Source organism: Ascochyta rabiei, chromosome 1, assembly GCF_004011695.2.
Source record: "Ascochyta rabiei chromosome 1, complete sequence".
Classification (NCBI taxonomy): Eukaryota; Fungi; Ascomycota; class Dothideomycetes; order Pleosporales; family Didymellaceae; genus Ascochyta; species Ascochyta rabiei.
The window spans coordinates 71,792-91,363 of NC_082405.1; the positions used below are offsets into that span (position 1 = coordinate 71,792).

Genomic DNA, 19,572 nt, shown 5'->3' on the forward strand with positions numbered 1-19,572 from the left:
TATCTGCTAAAACGTGTTAGAACGTGCTAGAAAGACCTAGAAAATCCCTTAGCTATCCTTAAAAAAGTGCTAGATAGAATAGGTTAGTACTTACTAAAATAAAGTTGGATATAGTAGTAACTAATAAAACTAGGGGTATAGATAGCTTATATGCTGCTAGCTACCTAGTTAGAGCTTTAGCCTACGCAGACAGATACCTAGACCCTAGAGGTAAAGTGAGAGGTAAGAGAGGATTGCTGTTTAACTTTTACTAGGTAAAGGCAGAATTAGTATTAAGCTCTATCTAGCCTTACAAGGCGTCTAAAACGCCTAAAATTAGTTAGAATTAGCTAAAACGGGACAGATAGAGTAAACACGTCTAAAACTAGGCTAAAATAATACAATATTACTAATTATACTATTATTTAAGCTAAATAATCTAGAGAAGGGAGGCATTGTTAGGCGCTAGGACTAGGGGTACCTCTGCTAGTCTTGGCAAGCTACTATAGGGCTAATTAGCCCAGACTATATAAAGGTGTTAGAGGTTATTGCTAATACTCTAGCAATTAGTCTTGTTACTACACACTACGTACCTTAATACACCTGTTATCCTCTTTAACCCTATCCTCCCTCGTGATCGCTTTGTACACTCTTTACAACCCCTACCTAACCCCTACCTAACCCCTACCTAATTCTACACTACCTAACCCCTACCCCTACCCCTGGTCCATGCGGACTGTACCCTACCCCTACCCCACGCTAGAGGTACCCCTACCCTACCCCTACCTAACATCTGTGCAGACCCTACCCTACCCCTACCCCATGTGGACCCTACCCCTACCCTACCCCTACCTAACGTCCGTGCGGACCGTACCTAACCCCTACCCAACCCCGGGGTACCCCCTACCCTTTTGCCAGCGTAGTTTTAAGTATCCTTTTTACAAGACCTATAGCCTATAGGAATAGAAGATTCTTTGTCTTACCTGTTCTAGTGCTTCTATACACCTCGTAGCAGATACACGCACATTCTAAAGCCTTCTATTATCCTGTGTCGACACATGGCCTGGTTAGAGGTGGACTTTGTCACATGCCAGCGCCTGACAACAGTGCCCTTGTTAAAGAAAACTAAGGTTCTTAGCTCTTACCTCTACATTTTAAAAAGAGTAACGAGTGTATATATATATATATATATATATATATGTTGTACGCCCTTAGCTTAGAGAGCCAGCTATATTAAAGTTAATAGTAGAAACAATACTAACTTTAAGATAATAAGTCTAGCTAGATTTGAAATTACAGGGTTTATAACTAGTTAAATGGTAGTTCTTAGTAAGAGATTAAATGAGTGAGCTTATAGAAGTTATAGGGAAGTTTGTTTTAGTATATTGTTTCTATTTAGAGAAAGCAATTCTATATACAGGGTTGCTAAAGACTATAAGTTTGCCTGTTCAATAGCGGTAAGCTGGCGTAAAGGAGGTCCAGCTCGACTTCCATCTCCGAACTTATCACCATGCTGCTCTTGGTTCACTGGACGAAGCCGCCACTTATGTCGCAGGTCGCTTGGCGCCTTATCTTCGAAGCAGTCGGCAAGGTACTTCCCAAGCACTGGAAGGAATTTGAATCCACTATCCGAGAAGTTAGCTGCGTTCGCCATAGCTTTAAGCAGAGGTATATTCATGGTACTTACTGTCCAGCACCCCCTGTGGCAAAGAACAAATTCTGAACCGTAGAGTGATTGTCCACCACAAAATCTCCATCGGGTGTATCCGTGTACCAGCATAGGCGTCGATTAGACCAGGGTCGATCTGCAAATGCTGGGAAGAACTGTTGAAGACCCTCACGAAGGGCCTGGTCGGCGTCGTCCGGTAGATAGCCTGACCTTGAATTATCTTTATCTCGATTTGGAGCAGAAACCATAGGCCTCTGCGGCAGCTTGGCGCCGTAGGATGCAGGTACGCGATTAGCGTAACCATAACCGTGCCGAGCCAGTTTTAAGATGTTGTCTGGCGACGGCGGGAAGCAGAAGACGCCCGTGGTCATATTGATCAGTACAGGGTGGGGCTTCAGCTGTGCTGCTTCCTCTGGACTCAGTTGAATAAACCCGACAGGCTGACCTGAGGCTGACATGGCATGGCCTATATTGGGAACCAGAGTGTTGGTCCAAGCCCCGGTGGCCAAGACAATTCGTGAAGCCCGCAATGAGGGTCCAGACCGAACCCGCACGCCGGTTACTTGTGTCAAGCTTTTGTTGAATTCAAAGCCAACGACGGTACCTCGTCTTCCAGTAACGAAATTGACGCCGATCCGGCTTGCGCGCTCGGCTAAAGAATTGACGCTGCCCGCAGCATCGGCCCATCCACCCTCGGGGTTGTGTACGGCGCTCATGCCTTCAATCTTGGCATGTACGGCGGGATATGCTTGCTTAATGGCAGAAGGCGTCTCTTTGACTTTGTAAGCACGCGCTCTGGTGTTTGGGTCCTTGTTGCCATATTCGAGGATCTTCTCCACGTAAGGATGATTGTCACCTTCAGCCAGAAGCACAAAGCCGTCCTCGTGGTAATGTTGCGAATAGTCGGTACGCCAGCCCACCATAGCCTCCTTAGCCATACGACTGTACACCTCATCGGCGTATTCACTTCGAATGATGCGCGAGATGTCGACACTGCTGCCATCAGGCACAGGGGGAAGTGATCGATCAAGCACCGTAATTTCCGTGTATCCCCTGGCACTCGCTAACTCGTAAGCCAGGCTGAGCCCAAAAACACCTGCTCCCACGATGATAATAGAATCATCTTTTCCTAGTGATGAGGCCATATTGAGTTGTCGGCAAGAAAGATTGGCTGTTGTGACTGCGCTGAGAAATCGACCCTACAAGCTTGAGCGGCCATGCAATATGACAAGAAGCGAAGCAACGGCTTGTTGACTAACTGCGGCGAAAGCATGGTCTGCTTGCATGGAACGTTGCAACAAGATCTCGCCTCTTGTCGCCGATAACGGCTTTGCTTATCTGCCGACCCCGCGGATAGCCCCAGCGCATCGTTCCTATCTAAATTCCGTCAATAATTGGCCACGCTGTTGACCCAGCATCCGTTGTCTTGTGCGAGCCGCTAATCTCAGTTGAAAAATAGTTCTAAACTTCTCCACCTCTTCCTTGTCTTGGCGTTGTCACGACACTATTATTGAGGGTGTATGACCGTGAAATTTGCAAGCTCATCGCGTTCTGCCTGCGACACCCTACTGCCATTCTAACAACCAGGATAATGTCATCTCTAGCTCTACCAGAGGTCCACTTTCTCAGACCAACACCACATTGTCCCAACAGCCAGTATCCTGTATTGATATACCGCAATGTGATCCCAGAGCCCCAGGACGAAACAGAGACATCAATCTTCCTGCAGCGGTATGGCTGGGTCAAAAAAGTGGGTTTTTTTTCTGCAGCCCGGCGTTCATCGCATCATTCCTGTCGCTGATGGTTATAGGGAACTTGGGGAGCTATCACAATCAAGCATTTTCATCCTAATACACACGAATGCTATGGTCAGTCCTGACTTCTTCTCTATCACCCTTCCTCTTTCACTCTGACGGGAACCATGTTCACACGCTTTGTTAGGTGTAATTCAAGGCAAGTCAGAACTGATTTTCGGTGAGGGTGGGTCAGATGTCCCGGGAACTGGGGTGAGGCGCACGGTATACAAAGGTGATGTAGTAGTTATTCCAGCCGGAGTAGCTCATGCTTCCGCAGCTCCTGACAGCAAAGACACGCCCGAAGGGCAAATGTATCGCTACATAGGCGTATACCCCAAAGATGCCCCTAAATGGCGCAATGAGTTGGGAGAAACTCGGATCATAGGCAGTGCTCTCGGTACTGAAGCCAGAAATGTGGTCGTTCCCGAAGATCCTGTCTATGGGGTATCGGGTCCGCTGGTGGGGCTCTGGAACGCCGCGAGGCGTGAGAAAGCCATGTTATAGTAGGCGCCAGTAATGGCGCAGCTGATTACGGAGCCGCGAATAGCACCAGCAATCCACCATAGGTACTAAAATGATCCAACGCAAAACTCCCAACAAACGAGCCGCTTCGCCCACTACCAAACATGTGAAAATGCCCCAGTACTGTGATATGGCCTCCGAAGGATTACCACCAAAACTCCGCCACCCAGTAGCAGATACTGCTGTGGTGGGGCGGGTCACGTGTCGTTAAACTCGAAGAGGCTACCCAAATTCTGCCTCGGCTAGCCTGTGCACGTTCCGATTTCCGGAACATGACCAAGTTCAGCTCTCGACAGGGGCATCAGGCCACTGATTACAGCCTTCAATCTACGCTAGCTGTAGGACCCAGTTCAAGTGGTTGCAGAACAGACTTGCAACGGAACTCTAGCAGGAGATTAGACCGTCGGATCTGTAGTGCCCTTGGTAGCTCCGAGAGACGGATGAGTCGTGCTTTGAATGAGGTAATTGAAACCTGCATAATTTGCTGCAAGCACTTCCCAGCTTTTCGTTCTGATAAGACAATCGACAAAGACGTGCAGAGCTGCAAGTTTCCACGCACGAGCGAAATCATTTATCAACCAAAGCTTATCAAACTCGCCCTACACTGTCTCCTTACAAGACAGTGACTTCAACATGCTCAACATACTCGGTCGAGTGACGGGGAAGAGCCAGCCAGAGGAGTCTAAAGAGTCTATCAGCGCAGAGCGTGGTCTTCCGGCCTCCTGGTACAGGTCACCTGCTCTTTACGAGCTCGAGCGTCGTGCCATTTTTTCCAGTAGATGGATTCTCGTGACACACCGACTACGATTTACGAAGCCCGGCGATTATGTTTCGTTCAAAGAGGCTGGTTTCAGCTTTTTTCTCGTCAAAGATCGCGACAACAAGATCAATGGTTTCCACAACATCTGTCGGCATCGAGCATACCCGGTGGTAAGCCAGGAGAGTGGCTGCACCGCGATTCTCTCATGCAAGTACCACGGGTGGTCATATGGCCTTAAAGGCAACTTGGCAAAAGCTCCCAAGTTTGATACAGTTGCTGGCTTTGACAAGTCGCAGCAAGGGCTTCTCCCCGTACATACTTACATCGATATGCTCGGGTTTGTTTGGGTCAACTTGGACGCCTCTGAGAGACCAGCGGTCAGCTGGGACTCTGAGTTTGCTGGGATCGATACGCAGAAGCGCCTGCAAATCTTCAAGATTGATGACAACTATCAATTTGATCACCAATGGGCCATGGACGGTGACTTTAATTGGAAGACCCTAGCCGACAACTACAACGAGTGCTATCATTGCCCAACGGGTCATCCGGGTGTCGCCGCAATATCAGATCTCTCAAAATACTTTGTAGAGACGAACGGTGGGCACATTCAGCACTACAATTCAAATAAGGACCCCAACGAAGATACATATCAGATCGCCAGCACTTTTTACTTCCCCAACGCATCTACTACAGTGTCGTAAGATTCACCCTTACTGCTTCCACTTCACACTCAAGCTAAGCTTACAATTTGCCAGACCTCACTATTTCTACATAATGCGCTGCGTTCCCGTCTCTGCTTCTAAGACCCGGATGGAATACGAAGTATACCGCAGTAAAACAGCTACCGACGAGGAATTCAACAAGATACATCTGCTTTACAAGCAGGTTTTGGAAGAGGACAAGGAGCTTTGCAATGCCGCCCAGGCCAATCTCAATGGCGGCATTTTCATCAATGGGCAGCTGCACCCAGAAAAGGAAAAGGTATACAAATGCTCCTTCCACAAACGCAATGTCCAATCCGGTACTGATTGTCAATGCTTGATATCAGGGTCCTTTGTACTTCCAACAAGTCCACCGAAAGCTTGTCATGGCGCATCGAGAGATTGAGAAGACAGAGAATGACGGCGCGCAACTCTGGCCGGCTTCGCCAAAACCAAAAGGGATAATGAAAACAGCCAAATTGTCTGAAGAAGAACAATTTTGCGCAGAACTGGAAGCTGATAGTGACTGCGCGGGTGGCAGCGCTAGTGAAGGCGGCCCTCTTGCTTGGTAGCTTGCTGCAGCCATCATGTTCGGACCAGGGGCGAGTGCACGTAGACAATGCTCATCTATTGTTCTCCGAATGGATTTTGTTTCAACTAATTACATGCTTCACAGCAACATTTAATGCCCTGTTCCCGTAAGAATCTCTTGCCAAAATTCACAGTGACTTGCTCTCCATGTCGCATGTCGCGACTTGCCTCAATGACATAGTTCCAAAACCCAGATACTTTCATTAATCGTAGCCGAGCAGACGCTCGACAGGAATGATTGACCAAGCGAAGGCAGTTCGATGACTCACCAGCGTAGATCTGGCACACAGTGGGCTCACCTGAGATATCAGGCCGCGCGACGTCAAGAGTCCAGGAGACTAAGATTTCCTCTGTCAGTTATCGGTGTGCCACTCACACGATTGAGCATGCAGGAGCCAAAGAGTGGGGGTTGTCTCATCACCCTGCAATGCTAGTACTAAACAGGGGGGTACCCCGCACTCAATCATCCCAGCTGACATACTACCTAATAGCAGTTCAAGGAGAAAATCACAAGACTTACCGCTGTACGTTCCAGGCGGAACGAGCTTGCCACTCAGCTGTCCTATCACATCCCCTTTCCGGAAGGATAGTTCGCCTTCGTATGATGCGGTGGCCTGCACGCCTAAGCCTTGCTGCGCGTAACTTTTAATACGTAAGTTGTGTCTGACGACTATCCGAGAAGCGCAGTCGCACTTGGTCTTATCGCAGAGGTGGCATTGGCGTTCTGAGCTTTGGACGGCAAGTGGATGTGATGGCCAGGGCACATGACTTGGCCACTTAGGTGGCTTTGGCCAACTTGGATATGCGGCTGGATCGAAAAGGTTTTCTTGGTTGAAGGGGAAAGGCTGCAGCAACGTCGTAAGCTCGGTCTCGCGGATGAATTCACTCCCGTTCCTGAGATTGGGATGTTGCTTTTCCCAACAGAATTCAACGTCGTCCGAGCTCCCTATCAGCGAGTCCTGGAACCACTCAGCGGCTCTACAGATGGCTGCTTCGAAGGGAGTGTCTACCAGTTGGTGGAAACGATCTAATTCGTCGCCCTTCATGGCTAGATAATCGCTGGCGTTAACGTTGTATGGCTCCTGAGCGCGAAATGGAATGAATACGATCAATGCACGACGGCTGCCGCATAGCCGATTCCATTGGCGCCCTCTCTTTAGATGCCAGTGGAATTTTGGTCGGGCCTCGTGCGGCCAACCCAACCTGTCCATAGAGTCCGTTATCGTTTCCTTGGCAGCACGGATACGTCCAGTCTTGGATCCGTCGGTTCCGTCAATGGCCATGGCCATTTGCAGCTGCGCTATCCTCGTCAGATAGTTGTCGAAATCCGCTCTTCCGACGATGACTTGCAAGCTTCGTGCCAGGCAAAGCGCACGCTCAATTCCTTCGCCTTGGACCTGCAACAAGCCAGTGTTTGTCTCGCGGCTTCGTGAATGATGTACCAGAGTGCAGAACTGCCGTATCGCGGGTCCACCCTGCATGGCCGCTATCCGGCATAACATCCTTGAGCTGAGGCTATCATCGAGTTTCTCAAACACCGACATTCTGCAAAGCTTGTCGTATTTGCTGTATTTGTCTTGCAGTTTGCGCAACTCTGGTATATGAGAGTCACCGAGGTCCTTTGTCTTGTCGCTCCTACAAGCTCGTTTACTCAAATGCAGTACGCTATTTGCCACCCTGATGTCCGAATCCTTGTCTTGCTTGCGTTTCGCACTGGCTATAACTTGCCGTTCTACCGGTTTGCACGGTGTAGGCTTCCTGCTTTGAGTCCCTGGTAACTGACTATCGCCAGACGATGCTGCAGTGAGAAGTCGGTCCTGCACGCTCCGGTCGTTTGGAGGGTCGAGCTGAGGACTGGCGGCAGAAGTAGATTCATGCGGCTCAATTGGCTGTGAAAGCTTTGGATACTGAGCTCGAAGCTGTAAAGAGGTATCGATGATAGTCGCGATAGAGTGTTCAAGGCGCGAACGTGTTATCTGCCCTGGGTGTTCGCATGACTTGAGTATTTCTAGCATATCCTCCAGCTTAGTGACGAGACTACACCAAGTTGCTTCCATGATAGATGTATGCCTCCTGATGACGTGTTGTGCTTGTTTCACGAGAACGTGCGGTTGAGTGCAAACTTTGTGGTGTTCTTTGTCTGTGAGAAAACGGTAGGTGGGGCGGTTCGGCTTAGTGAAAATAGTAGATAAGCACGACGAGCACCAGCTTTAGTGGTGTTGGCTCTCTTGTGGCCCGTGCATAAGAACTCTGGCTAGCAACGATTTACAAGAGCACCAGACATGGCTTCCATTCGCAACTTCGTACATGAACCCTATAGCTACAAGATTCTGAAGAAACTACAAGCAAAATGATGATCACCTAGATGCCGATGCCTCCATTGGTATATATATGTGGACTTTCATTCTTAACAGATTCTGTCATTCGCATTCATCTCACTGCTCTAGCATTACACAGCTGCATAGATAGCACCTGGAGTCCTCGTTTCTGCCGACTTGGTGCCATGAGAGACAGGGAGTGGCACACACTCAGTAAGATAAAAGCTCAGATCCGAGTCTCTGCCAGGCAGTGTATGCGTCTGGGATTGGGCCTCAGCCAACATGGTCCCGAGCGGATCCAAGTCAGGCCGCTCAATCCACGAAAACCCTCGGCCCCAATATGAGAAGCGGTTGGCCTGATATGTCCATTCGTAATCGAACCACCTGTCTTCAGCTAGCGTCTGTATGTACTGCAGCGAGCTCCCAGGCCACAGTGCCGACACCTTTCCGTTCGTACCTTGTTTGACTGAATGAGTGAAATCAGCACATCTTATATATAAACAGGTTAAAGTGATCTCCCCAACAAAGCCCCTGTAAGCCCTGAAATAAGTGCCAGATAGCTGATAAAACTCGCCGCTACCTGCCTATCTGCTTGAGACAAATTAATCAGCCCTGTAGCGGGCGCAGCAGACGTGTAAAGTTGTCGTTTTCTGGCCGTGCACCCTCTAGCGTCAACTCTCAGCTATACTGACGTCCTACACCGCCTGTAGCAGCCCTATATTGTTCCAGTAATCTGCTCCTGTAAACTCCTGTAAAAGGCTTTACAGGTCCTGTACAGGCTCGCTACAGGTTCGTATGGCCCGTCCACGGCGTGTTCTAGCCCCCCCCCCCCTCCAGTCTTTTCCCTAGCCGTCAGCCAGCCATCATCCCAAGTATTTTGCAGCAGCTGTAGGACCTATCTCCCATCTGCTAACTTCCGCCGCAACCGGATAGGGGGCGTCTACCAGCCATGTAGCAACTGCAGTGCCGTAACTACTACCTCCCCCTCTCTCTGATTACGCTTACAGTCAGTAGACGTCCCGTGCAGGCCGCCGGCGACGCCGTCTCTCTACACCTCCACGTCCATCAAGCCCCCAGAGGGACCGCCTAACTGCCTCCCAGCCAGCGCCCAGTGCTAGCGCCCCTGAACAGGCCTCACGCCGTGAGGGCAGTGCCAGTAATACTCCTAATAACCCGGCTGCTGCTGCTCCAGCTGCTGCCCCTAGCTCCCAGTATAGTAATAACCCGTTTGACGACCTGCCCGAGACAGTCCTTGTAGGGCTCCAACAGGACACCACCCCGCTCCTGTGACGTCGTCCTGATGGTGTATACTACAATATTGGCAGCGTGCAGGTGCCCTGTTTAGCCTGCGGCGCCTTACACTGGATAGATGAGCGGAAGAGCACTACCTCTGTAACAGACCCGCGATTTACTCTCTGCTGCCTGGACGGCGAGGTCGACCTGCCAGCCCTCACACCGCTGCCGTCGTACCTGTATCAGCTACTCAACACGAATACTCTAGCAGCGCGGCACTTCCGTAAGGAGCTACGGGCCTACAACGCTGCCTTTGCGTTTACCTCGGTAGACTGTACACCTACCAGCCGTGGGGCGCAGGGCCCTGGCGTGCAGGTGTTTCAGATCCACGGGGCCCTATACCACCGCAGCGGCCCTGTAGAGGTTCTCAAGGGAAGCCTGCCGCAGTACGCTCAGCTATACTTTTACGACCCACAGTACGCTGCCAACGCCCGCCACCAGCGGAACAGCCACTTACAGCTCCAGATTCTCCAAGATCTAACGGCAATGCTATATGAGATCAATAACCCATATATATCTATATACCGCACGGCCCAGGATCAGCTCAACAGTAGCGCTGCAGACGCCCGCGTCATACTAACCAGCAGGCTTACACTAGCCCTAGAGACTGGGCAGGACCGCCGCAGGGAGAACGTACCTACTAGCGATGAGCTAGGCCTAGTGATACCTGACGCAGCAGGTGCAGAGACGTCCCGTCCCATCGTCCTAGCGGCCCGTAACTCCAGCGCCCTGTTTACTATCAGCGCCGCCCACCCATCTTACATGCCGCTACACTACGTACTGATGTTTCCCCACGGGGATTCTGGGTGGCGGCCGGGGCTAACGCTCCGTAACCAGGACGGATCCCGTCTGCAGACGTCGCTGACCCAGCAAACCTACTATCGATACTATCTACACCCCCGCCCTGGGCAGACTACAAATCCGTTCCGCTTCTACAGGCTGTTTCAGCAGTACGTTGTGGATATCTGGGCTATCTGCGACCAGGCCCGGCTGGCCTGGATCCGAGCAAACCAGGCACAGCTGCGGGCAGACCTGTATAGCGGTGTTGCTGATGCCGTTATGGGCAACAACGACGCCCAGGCAGGCCCTGTTGGACGCCGCGTTGTCCTGCCGTCGTCCTATCTAGGCAGCTCACGATTTGTCAGCCAGTGCTATCAGGACTCTATGGCTATCGTCCGTCGATATGGCCGCCCTACCCTGTTTATCACTTTTACAGCTAGCCCATACTGGCCAGAGGTTGCCCGTGAGCTCCGCCCTGGGGAGACAGGCCTGAATCGGCCTGATCTAATCTGCCGGGCCTTCCATCTGAAGGTGCAGAAGCTAGTAGCTGATGTGAAGAGCAACCTGTTCGGCACCCATCTGGGCCACGTGTACACGATTGAGTACCAGAAACGGGGCCTGCCCCATATACACCTGCTGCTGTTCCTGACCCCACACAACCGCAAGGCGTTCACGGATCCTGTAACAATTGATAGCACTATCCGGGCTGAGATCCCTTCCCCTGTGGATGACCCAGACGGCCTGCTTACAGAGGTTGTACGGACCTTCATGCTTCACAGGCCATGTAGGGAGCACAATCTGCAGGCCCCGTGTATGGTGCCTCAGCGCGACAGCGCCCCGCCGCAGTGCTCTAAGAACTTTCCTAAGCGTTACTGCCTATCTACAGTGGTCCATAAGGACGGGTACCCTGAGTATCAGCGCCGGGATAATGGCTGCACGCTTGCTGTACGGTGTAAGGGCCGTATTGTACACCTTAATAACAGCTGGGTTGTCCCGTATAACCCTGGTCTGCTCCGTAAGTACTGGGCCCATATCAATGTAGAGGTTTGCGGCACTATCCACGCTATCAAATACGTCCACAAGTACATCTACAAGGGCACTGACAGGGCAGTACTAAACGTCTCAGAAGCAGATGAGGTTAAGCAGCATCTAAACGGGCGATATATCAGTCCATCTGAGGCTGTTTGGCGGCTGTTTGGCGGCTGTTTGAGTACCCAGTACACATGGAGCGGCCCACTGTAGTGCCCCTAGCGGTCCACCTACCGAATGAGCAGATAGTTACGTTCCCTGCTAACGCTACCACTGCAGAGTTATCAGCCTGCCTGGAGCGATCTGTAACTACGCTTACGGCGTTCTTCCAGCGCAACGCTGACCATGAGTATGGCCGTGAGGTCCTATATCAGGACTATCCATCCCAGTTTGTTTAGCACCTCCCGTCACGGACCTGGCACGTGCGTCAGCGCGGCACTGCGATTGGCCGCATGTACTTTTGCAGCCCGCTACAGGGTGAACGGTTCTATCTACGGCTTCTCTTGACTACCGTACGGGGTCCACAGTCCTACGCGGACCTGCGTACCTTTAGCGGCACAGAGTATCCTACTTTCCAGGCCGCCGCAGCTGCCCGCGGGTTACTGCTACACGATGGAGACTGGGTAGCCTGCTTCCAGGACGCCGTTACGTTTGCCACAGGCCAGGCGTTACGGTACTTCTTCGTTGCTGCTCTCTTAAATGGGCCTGTTACAGATCCAGCTGCTATCTGGGCAGCCTTCCAGGCGGATTTGTGTGACGACTTACCTGAGGCTGCTGCTGCCCTGCTAGTATCCGCAGATCCAGACGCGTACCTTGACTACGGCCTGTATCTGATAGAAGGGCTGCTGGCAGAGTCTGGCAAACGTCTTACGGATTTCTCACTCCCTGCGTGCCAGTTCAACTGGGGAGTACGGCTGCAGAATCAGCTTCTTGCCGCTGAGCTGGCCTACGATACAGACGGGCAGGACACTGCCTTCTGGGACACTGTTACAGGGCTGAATATGGACCAGCGCGCCGTATTTAATGCCGTTACTGCCGCTATTGAGGCTGACCACAGCACTGCCCACTTCTTCGTACAGGGCCTAGCAGGCACAGGCAAGACGTTCCTCTGGCGCTGTATATGTGCCTACTATCGCTCTACAGGCCAGGTGGTCCTGTGCGTTGCGTCGTCGGGTATAGCTGCTGTCCTGCTGCCCGGCGGCCGCACTGCCCACTCCCGTTTCCGGATCCCGTTGGATATCCACGACGATTCCATCTGCCCTGTTGCTCCAGGCTCGGAGCTTGGGCGGCTGCTGCAGGCCGCTACTCTAGTTATCTGGGACGAGGTGCCTATGCAGCACCGTTACTGCTTTGAGGCAGTCCACCGTATGCTGCAGGACGTCCGTAGCTCCCCTGCCCTGTTTGGCGGCCTCCCTGTAATTGCCAGCGGCGATTTTGCCCAGATCCTACCCGTCGTCCGCCGGGGCCAGCGGCCTGCCATCGTCAACGCCTGCCTGCAGCAGTCTACGCTCATATGGCCGCACATGACCGTACTGCACCTGCGTCAGAATATGCGGGTGCTATCTGGGGCTGACAACACCTGTTTTGCAGCCTGGTGCCGGGGACTGGCTACCCGTGAGATGGATGGCCTGATCTCCATCCCAGACTGGATGACCGTCTACTACAGCCTACAGGGCTTCCTGGATCACGTCTATCCGCCGCACCTCCTCCAGCAGGCTGCTGCGGACTATCAGGTCCTCAACGGCCGTGCTATACTGGCCGTACGGAACGACGCAGTGGCTGTAATCAACGCCGCAATGCTTGCTGCCTTCCCTGGTGAGCTAGTAGAGCTGGTTGCAGTGGACTCTGCTGAGGTTGAGGACAATACAACACAGGATCTGCCTCCCGTAGAGCTGCTGCAGTCCTTTGAGCCCCCGTCACTGCCCCCGTCACGCCTTCTGCTCAAGGTAGGCGTACCAATAATGCTTCTACGGAACCTGTACCCAAGCCAGGGGCTCTGCAACGGTACCCGTTTAGCGGTTACACAGATATCCTCCCGCTGTATCCAGGCCCGCATCCTATCTGGCGAGTTTGCAGGCCAGCTCCGCCTGCTGCCACGTATCAGGCTCACTTCAACCAGTAGAGAGCTCCTGTTTATCGTCAGCCGGGTCCAGTTTCCAGTTCGCCTCTCCTTTGCAATCACTGTAAACAAGTCACAGGGCCAGTCACTCTCTGTTGTAGGCGTTGATCTGCGTTACGCTGTGTTTACACATGGCCAGCTATACGTAGCTATGTCCCGTGTAACTACACTTGCAGGCCTGTCAATCCTGCTGCCAGCACCTGATACTAGCGATGAGCCATCCTGTACGGTCCCTAATATCGTATACCCAGAGGTGCTCCTGTAGCCAGCCACAACCTACTAGTATATCAGCCCGCCAACGTCGCCGCTACCAGTATATTAGCCCGTTAACGTCACTGCCACAACCTACTAGTATATCGGGCTAACAGCTATCAATAGTACGTCACCGCCTAGTTATTCTGCCGTTACAGGTGCTATTGTGCCCGCAGGTTGACCTTCACCGTGAGCTTACAAACCCCCCGCGTACCAGTATCCAGCACCAATCAGGCCACGTACAGTGACTGTACAATCCAGATACAGTATAGCCACAGGCCCTATAACATTATTTGATGGCTGCCTATTCACTGTTTTGGCCCGACAAACAGAATATACTATTCATGGTGAGCTACAACACCAAAATATCGCAGGTCTTGGCAGCTGCTAGCTGGCTGCGATATACTATATAGGCAGCCGCCCTCCCCCGTTTTACTACTCTCTAGGTCATCAATATGGACTCCTCCGCCCCCGCCGACGACGTCGCCGCCCCCGCCAACACCGCCGCCGCTGACGCCGCCGCTGCCCTCGCCGCCCCCGCCAACACCGCCAACACCGCCCCGCTAACACCGCCAACACCGCCGCCGCTAACGCCGCCGCTGCTGCTGCTGCTGCCACTGCTGCTGCTGCCACTGCCGCCGCCGCCCTCGCTGCCGCCCCCGCCCTCCCGCCGCTCCCCCCTGCCCCTGGCCCGCCTACCGCCGCCGCCCTGCTCGCCATGCCGCCCGCCTCGCAGGCCTGCACAAGGCTGGCTTCTCAGCCAGTCCAGCGCCAGCTAGAGTTCCGCGCGGGCTACGAGCCTAGCAAGTTCAACCTTGCTAGTAAGTAACCCCCTGTAAGTGTCCTGTAGAGCCCTGTACTGACAGTAAGCAGTTCGGCAGTAGAACCTCAAATCTGCGCTCGCGCAGGTTGTCGGCCGCGTCGCCCCCACTGAATGCAACTCCTGCTAGCGAGCAGCTGGCCCGTATACTACCTGCGTGGTAGTTACAGGCCAGCTGCTTGACTTGTGCGCCAACTGCCACTATGGCAGTAAGGGCGCCCGCTGCTCCTTCCGCTGTAAGTTTACAGCCTCCACATTCCCCATACAGACCTTATTAACCCTGCTACAGCCACGCCCGCCCCCGTTGTCCCTGTCCCCGCCATCGCCACCCCCTCCAGGTCCCGCCGCCAGGTCGCTGCCGCTGCCGCTGCCGCTGCTGCTGCCCCTGCCCCTGCCGCTGCCCCTGCCACCCCCTCCAAGAAGCGCCGCCGCACCACCGCCACCCCTGCTGCCTCCCCCGCCGCCGCCGCCGCCGCCGCCACCACCGCCACCGCCTCCAAGAAGGAGAAGAAGAAGGAGAAGAGGAAGAGGAAGAAGAAGAGTAGGTTACAGGCCTGTAAAAGAAATCTACTGGCTGCTAACATTTTTTACAGAGGTCCGTAAGTGCGTACGGGACGTAAAGAAGTCCGTAGCGGCTCTAGAGCTTGCTATAGATTCCTCCTCCTTAGAGGACAGTGATGAAGATGATGAGGATTAAATAGTAAACAGGTCTGCACATGAATGAAACAGTGTTTACAGTGCTATTTACACTCCTGTTACTGTTGTGATTTTCCCTTGCTTACTAACTCTCTACCCCGCTACCCCTGTAAACGCAAAGCTCTGCACCCGCTGGCCCAAACACTGGCATCAATTCCTCTGAGATCTGGCCAGGATGGTCTTTGAGTCCACTTACACCAGCTTCGGCAGGTCCCAGTCCATACCATGCCTTGCATGTAGCGCTGCGTGTGTTCCGAAAAGTCATGTTGGGCCCCCTGGGTCACATCGAAAGACCTGACCCTCTCGCGGCAGAAGCGTGTCAAAAGCCGTATGAAGTAGTCGCTTGTCGACTCAAGAACTCCTACATTTTCCTGTCAGACTTTGCCTTGCGTAGAATATTCTTTCGACATACCCATCAGGCCCCCATTAGATATAGGAGTGTTTGGCCCAAGGAAAGACAGATAGTTGGGGAATCCAGCGACTCCGGTCCCCATATATGAGACGGGATCGGACTCCCATAGCTGACGTAGGTCAACTCCATTCCTTCCTACAACAGGAATGCGAGGTCGAAAGCTCGTATCGAAACCAGTCGCAGCAATGAGTACGTCGGCTTCATGCAATGTGTTCGAGGTCTCGCTGGCTCCGTCAGATGTGCCTACAGTCACCACGCCTGTCGGCTTGATACATAGGATAGGGTCAAAGATAGGCTGCACATTCTGCTCTTGCAAGGCACTGAGATACGGCGCCGAAGGGTTGATCCTGCGACAGCCCACCTCAAATTCCGGGATCAACTTTTGCTGGAGTTCCGGATCGCGAATCAATTCTCGCATGTATTCGTCGAAGCGATTCTTCAGAACCTTCTGAGCTGGGTCGCCCTTGAAAAACGCCGCAAACATGCCGTTGAAGTTCGCTTCCATTTCCTTCCGAGTAATAAGAGAGTGGTTTGCATCCTCGCGAAAGCGACGCTTCTCCTCTGCCGTATACAAGGGATTAGCACCACGGCCAGGAGGTAGGCCGACTGGTGGAGCAATCCATGATGGCGTGCGGATGTAGATATCTACAGATTTGCATGTTGACTGGATCGCTGGCAGGATCTGCACGGCACTCGCACCAGCACCGATAATAGCAATCCGTTTGTCTTTCAAAGCTGCCTTGTTGTCCCATGCAGCAGAATGTAGGATCTTTCCAGAGAAATCATGGATGCCTGGGATGTCTGGCAGCTTGTAATTATTGAGTATGCCGCCTGCGTTAACGAGAATTTCGGCCTCGTACGCTCCCGCAGCATCTCCTTCAACACCTACGTGCCAGATTCCCGCCTCCTCGTCCCACCGAGCCTCTGTCACTCGGCTGTTATAGGTGATGTATTTGTCGAGCCCAAATGTCTTGCAGACATGCTTGAGATATTGATGGATCTCTGATGAACTTGCGTAGCTACTTGGAAGTTAGAGCAAGTTTCGTCAGGACCGCAACCCATGCTTGACATAACTCACAACCGTGACCAGTCAGGGTTTGGTGCGAAACTGTATTGGTAAACATGGCTCGGCACGTCACACGCACAGCCTTTGGAGTGGTATCAGTGTGCGTGCTCGATCTTTGCTTTCTGCGATGGATGAACCACGCACCTGGATATCTATTTTCGTACCAGGTTCCTCCAAGATCCGGTGACTTCTCAAAGACCTGAAATTCTATGTGGTCGTTCAAGTGCAGTTGCAATTTGTATACTGGCGGACACAAAAGTCATGAGTAAGGTGCAACAAGTGGTATTAGGGGGGCACGTTACACATTAATATCCCAGAAACCCTGCCGAGCAAATGGAGGTAAGTATTGTGCGATTCTCTTCAAAAGGAGCATCTGGACATACCCGGCACCAATGACAATACATCGCGTCTTGGTAGATCTGGCCTTGTGCGCACCATTGCCATTTGTTGTTTCCCGTGTCATAGTCTCAACAATCGAGCTGAATATCTTCGAGTAGTATGTCCTCAACGTGATGAAATTTTGTGAAGTAGAAAGCGTGTTTCAATCTGGCGCGAAAGATCACCAAAGTTATTCAGTCACATCGAGATGCACGCTCCGGCCATTAGACGCCCACTGAGCTTGGGCCCTATCTTCGACCCACTAATGTCCTCGCATCGATAAAAGACAGTTTAGTACATGGAACCATGATGCAGTGCATCTGTGCGAAATGTCGTTCACCTAAGATCCGCCGGTGTCCCGCATCCGACAGCTGAGATAGGAGTGTCAACAACGTCAAAGGTAGTTAGACCTTCCGCTAAAGGTCCTGCCGAGCATAAGGCAAGACTGTGAATAATCTTGTCCAAGGCATGTGCCGTTATCTACTAGCGGTATCAAGCCCAGTCTGGTGGCGCGTGTCGTTCGCTAACCCCCACTCATCTTGGCCCCACAATATCGAAATCCTGGGGACCTCTGCGGATCCGTGTCTGGAAACGCTGGCCTAACGGAGTATATCGGGCTTACTTACCCAGGCCTGCATGGGTGGGTATATCATGTGGGGAAAATGAGACCCGAGGTCGGGGCCAATCTATGTCTGGAGCTGAAGTCTTTATCGGAACCAGACCTAGGGGCAGAACAGACACGGAAGACTATCGCTGAGCGAATTTTAGATACTGGCTTTGAGCTAGATTATTTAAACATTGCTAGTCTTGAGGCAGTGGTCATAGGTTTTATCGCAGCTGTCTGTCTCGACCGGAACCAATTGATATACTACTCCAGAAGCAGTGGCCTCAATACAACTGGGAGGATGTCATCCAGTCCAGCTATGGTAAAATCTGAAAAGAAGCAAGCAATGACCGACTATCCAGAAGAACCTTTGAAGCGTCCTACATCGAACATAGTCGGCACCGTAGAAACCGCAGCAGAGGGGAACATCGACCTTTTGGTAGGCGAGGATGACAATCCCGCTCTTGCTGCTAAAATTCACCTAATCAACGATGTAAGTTAACTCCAAAAAGACGAGAACACTGTCGAGCACATGGCCTCGGTAAAGATTTGCTTGCTGACTACGTAATGCAGGCTATTGATGAGATTGGCTGGACCGGTTTCCACTGGAAGCTCTTCTTCCTGAACGGCTTCGGCTATGCTGTCGATTCGATGGTACTTATACTCCAGGGAATTATTGCCAACCAGGCATACTTGGAAATTGGTGACGGCGGTTACCAGACTGGCCTAACGTTTGCTCTCTACGCTGGCCTCTTAGTTGGTGCCCTGTTCTGGGGTTTTGGAGCCGACATCATTGGCCGTCGTATCGCGTTCAACATCACGTTGTTTATTGCTTCTATGGCATGTATTGTTGCCGGTGCATCTCCTAACTGGGGGGCCTTGGGCTTTTTTATATCGCTCATTGGCTTTGGCGCCGGTGGTAATCTCATCCTTGATTCGACTGTCTTTCTCGAATTTCTCCCATCCGACAAGCAGTGGGCTATCACCGCCCTTGCCGGCTGGTGGGGTCTTGGTCAGGCTCTTCCCGGCTTTATCGCCTGGGGGATCTTCGGTAAGTATTCAACACACTGTTGGCCAAAATGCGATGAGCTAGAAGCTGACTTTGTAATCTTTTTGCTAGTTCGTTCAGATTGGAGCTGTACTGCAGCCTCTCATTGCACCTGGGAGAACAACAAGGGTTGGGGACTTATCATGTTCATCTCCGGTGCCTTCTTCTTCGTCCTGTCTTTGCTCCGGCTCGTGATTATCCGCCTTCAAGAGACGCCCAAATTCCTTGTCAACGCAGGTCGTGACGAAGAGCTCGTTGAGAACCTTCAAGGCCTTGCAGCCAAGTACGGTCGTTCTTGCTCATTGACTATTGAGCAGCTTAAGGCTTGCGGGGAGAGCCGATCTTCGATCAGGAAGAGGACACCGCGGGGTATCATGGCGGAGCTAACCCACCATGTGGCTGGACTATTCGCAACAAGGAAGCTCGCATTATCCACTTCCCTGGTGTGGCTCTCCTGGACTATGATAGGTCTTGCCTACCCCCTGTTCTACGTATTTCTCCCGTGAGTGTACAGAACTCTATTCTTACACTCCTTACACTTCTGCTAACTTCTTTGCCGCAGAACTATCATCGCTCACCGCATTCCACACGAAACAACCTCGGTGTATCTTACCTGGCGAGATTTTGTACTAACAAACGTGTCCGGAGTTGCTGGTCCTGCAATTGCAGGTATTCTTGTGAACTTCAGGTACCTCGGACGGAAGTACACGATGTCCATCGGTGCTATAATAACTATGGC

The 19,572-nt window shown here is 52.2% G+C and overlaps 9 protein-coding genes across 9 annotated transcripts, besides 29 other annotated features; 6 read left to right on the forward strand and 3 right to left on the reverse strand.

The window, feature by feature from the left end:
• Nucleotides 1–636: part of a mobile genetic element that runs on past the window's edge.
• Nucleotides 1–638: part of a mobile genetic element that runs on past the window's edge.
• Nucleotides 371–421: a tandem repeat.
• Nucleotides 436–636: a long terminal repeat.
• Nucleotides 634–743: a dispersed repeat.
• Nucleotides 637–642: a direct repeat.
• Nucleotides 739–866: a dispersed repeat.
• Nucleotides 867–979: 113 nt separating this feature from the next.
• Nucleotides 980–1,031: a dispersed repeat.
• A 121-nt stretch (nt 1,032–1,152) lies between these two features.
• Nucleotides 1,153–1,179: a tandem repeat.
• A 232-nt stretch (nt 1,180–1,411) lies between these two features.
• Nucleotides 1,412–2,793, reverse strand: EKO05_0000003 (uncharacterized protein; the record flags this gene model as incomplete). Its single annotated transcript, XM_038936620.1, has 2 exons — nt 1,412–1,604; nt 1,667–2,793. The coding sequence occupies 2 exons, from the start codon at nt 2,791–2,793 to the stop codon at nt 1,412–1,414; spliced, it is 1,320 nt and encodes a 439-aa protein (XP_038802548.1).
• A 446-nt stretch (nt 2,794–3,239) lies between these two features.
• On the forward strand, nt 3,240–3,948 carry EKO05_0000004 (uncharacterized protein; the record flags this gene model as incomplete). The annotated part of the gene is made up of 3 exons (XM_059635353.1): nt 3,240–3,398; nt 3,459–3,516; nt 3,590–3,948. 3 exons carry the CDS (start codon nt 3,240–3,242, stop codon nt 3,946–3,948), a joined length of 576 nt encoding a protein of 191 aa, XP_059491336.1.
• A 651-nt stretch (nt 3,949–4,599) lies between these two features.
• Nucleotides 4,600–5,999, forward strand: EKO05_0000005 (uncharacterized protein; the record flags this gene model as incomplete). Its single annotated transcript, XM_038936822.1, has 3 exons — nt 4,600–5,423; nt 5,482–5,707; nt 5,775–5,999. 3 exons carry the CDS (start codon nt 4,600–4,602, stop codon nt 5,997–5,999), a joined length of 1,275 nt encoding a protein of 424 aa, XP_038802549.1.
• An 85-nt stretch (nt 6,000–6,084) lies between these two features.
• EKO05_0000006 (uncharacterized protein) lies at nt 6,085–8,075 on the reverse strand (the record flags this gene model as incomplete). The annotated part of the gene is made up of 2 exons (XM_059635354.1): nt 6,085–6,356; nt 6,539–8,075. 2 exons carry the CDS (start codon nt 8,073–8,075, stop codon nt 6,085–6,087), a joined length of 1,809 nt encoding a protein of 602 aa, XP_059491337.1.
• Nucleotides 8,076–8,824: 749 nt separating this feature from the next.
• Nucleotides 8,825–14,982: a mobile genetic element.
• Nucleotides 9,513–9,535: a tandem repeat.
• Nucleotides 9,634–11,609: a mobile genetic element.
• Nucleotides 9,676–11,606: a mobile genetic element.
• Nucleotides 9,685–11,609: a mobile genetic element.
• EKO05_0000007 (uncharacterized protein) lies at nt 10,116–11,651 on the forward strand (the record flags this gene model as incomplete). The annotated part of the gene is made up of 1 exon (XM_038944586.2): nt 10,116–11,651. One exon carries the CDS (start codon nt 10,116–10,118, stop codon nt 11,649–11,651), a length of 1,536 nt encoding a protein of 511 aa, XP_038802551.2.
• Nucleotides 10,738–11,627: a mobile genetic element.
• Nucleotides 11,005–11,282: a mobile genetic element.
• Nucleotides 11,592–11,833: a mobile genetic element.
• Nucleotides 11,601–11,833: a mobile genetic element.
• Nucleotides 11,850–13,747: a mobile genetic element.
• Nucleotides 11,850–13,816: a mobile genetic element.
• Nucleotides 11,856–13,636: a mobile genetic element.
• Nucleotides 11,856–13,816: a mobile genetic element.
• Nucleotides 11,880–13,744: a mobile genetic element.
• On the forward strand, nt 11,891–13,822 carry EKO05_0000008 (uncharacterized protein; the record flags this gene model as incomplete). The annotated part of the gene is made up of 1 exon (XM_038944587.1): nt 11,891–13,822. The coding sequence occupies one exon, from the start codon at nt 11,891–11,893 to the stop codon at nt 13,820–13,822; it is 1,932 nt and encodes a 643-aa protein (XP_038802552.1).
• Nucleotides 13,584–13,744: a mobile genetic element.
• Nucleotides 14,272–14,539: a tandem repeat.
• EKO05_0000009 (uncharacterized protein) lies at nt 14,833–15,326 on the forward strand (the record flags this gene model as incomplete). The annotated part of the gene is made up of 3 exons (XM_059635355.1): nt 14,833–14,865; nt 14,981–15,170; nt 15,223–15,326. The coding sequence occupies 3 exons, from the start codon at nt 14,833–14,835 to the stop codon at nt 15,324–15,326; spliced, it is 327 nt and encodes a 108-aa protein (XP_059491338.1).
• Nucleotides 14,983–15,037: a tandem repeat.
• Nucleotides 15,038–15,475: a mobile genetic element.
• Nucleotides 15,053–15,127: a tandem repeat.
• Nucleotides 15,128–15,170: a tandem repeat.
• A 224-nt stretch (nt 15,476–15,699) lies between the features above and the next one.
• Nucleotides 15,700–16,242, reverse strand: EKO05_0000010 (uncharacterized protein; the record flags this gene model as incomplete). Its single annotated transcript, XM_059635356.1, has 1 exon — nt 15,700–16,242. One exon carries the CDS (start codon nt 16,240–16,242, stop codon nt 15,700–15,702), a length of 543 nt encoding a protein of 180 aa, XP_059491339.1.
• A 1,889-nt stretch (nt 16,243–18,131) lies between these two features.
• Nucleotides 18,132–19,339, forward strand: EKO05_0000011 (Sugar (and other) transporter; the record flags this gene model as incomplete). The annotated part of the gene is made up of 3 exons (XM_059635357.1): nt 18,132–18,278; nt 18,359–18,836; nt 18,906–19,339. The coding sequence occupies 3 exons, from the start codon at nt 18,132–18,134 to the stop codon at nt 19,337–19,339; spliced, it is 1,059 nt and encodes a 352-aa protein (XP_059491340.1).
• Between the last annotated feature and the right edge of the window lie 233 nt (nt 19,340–19,572).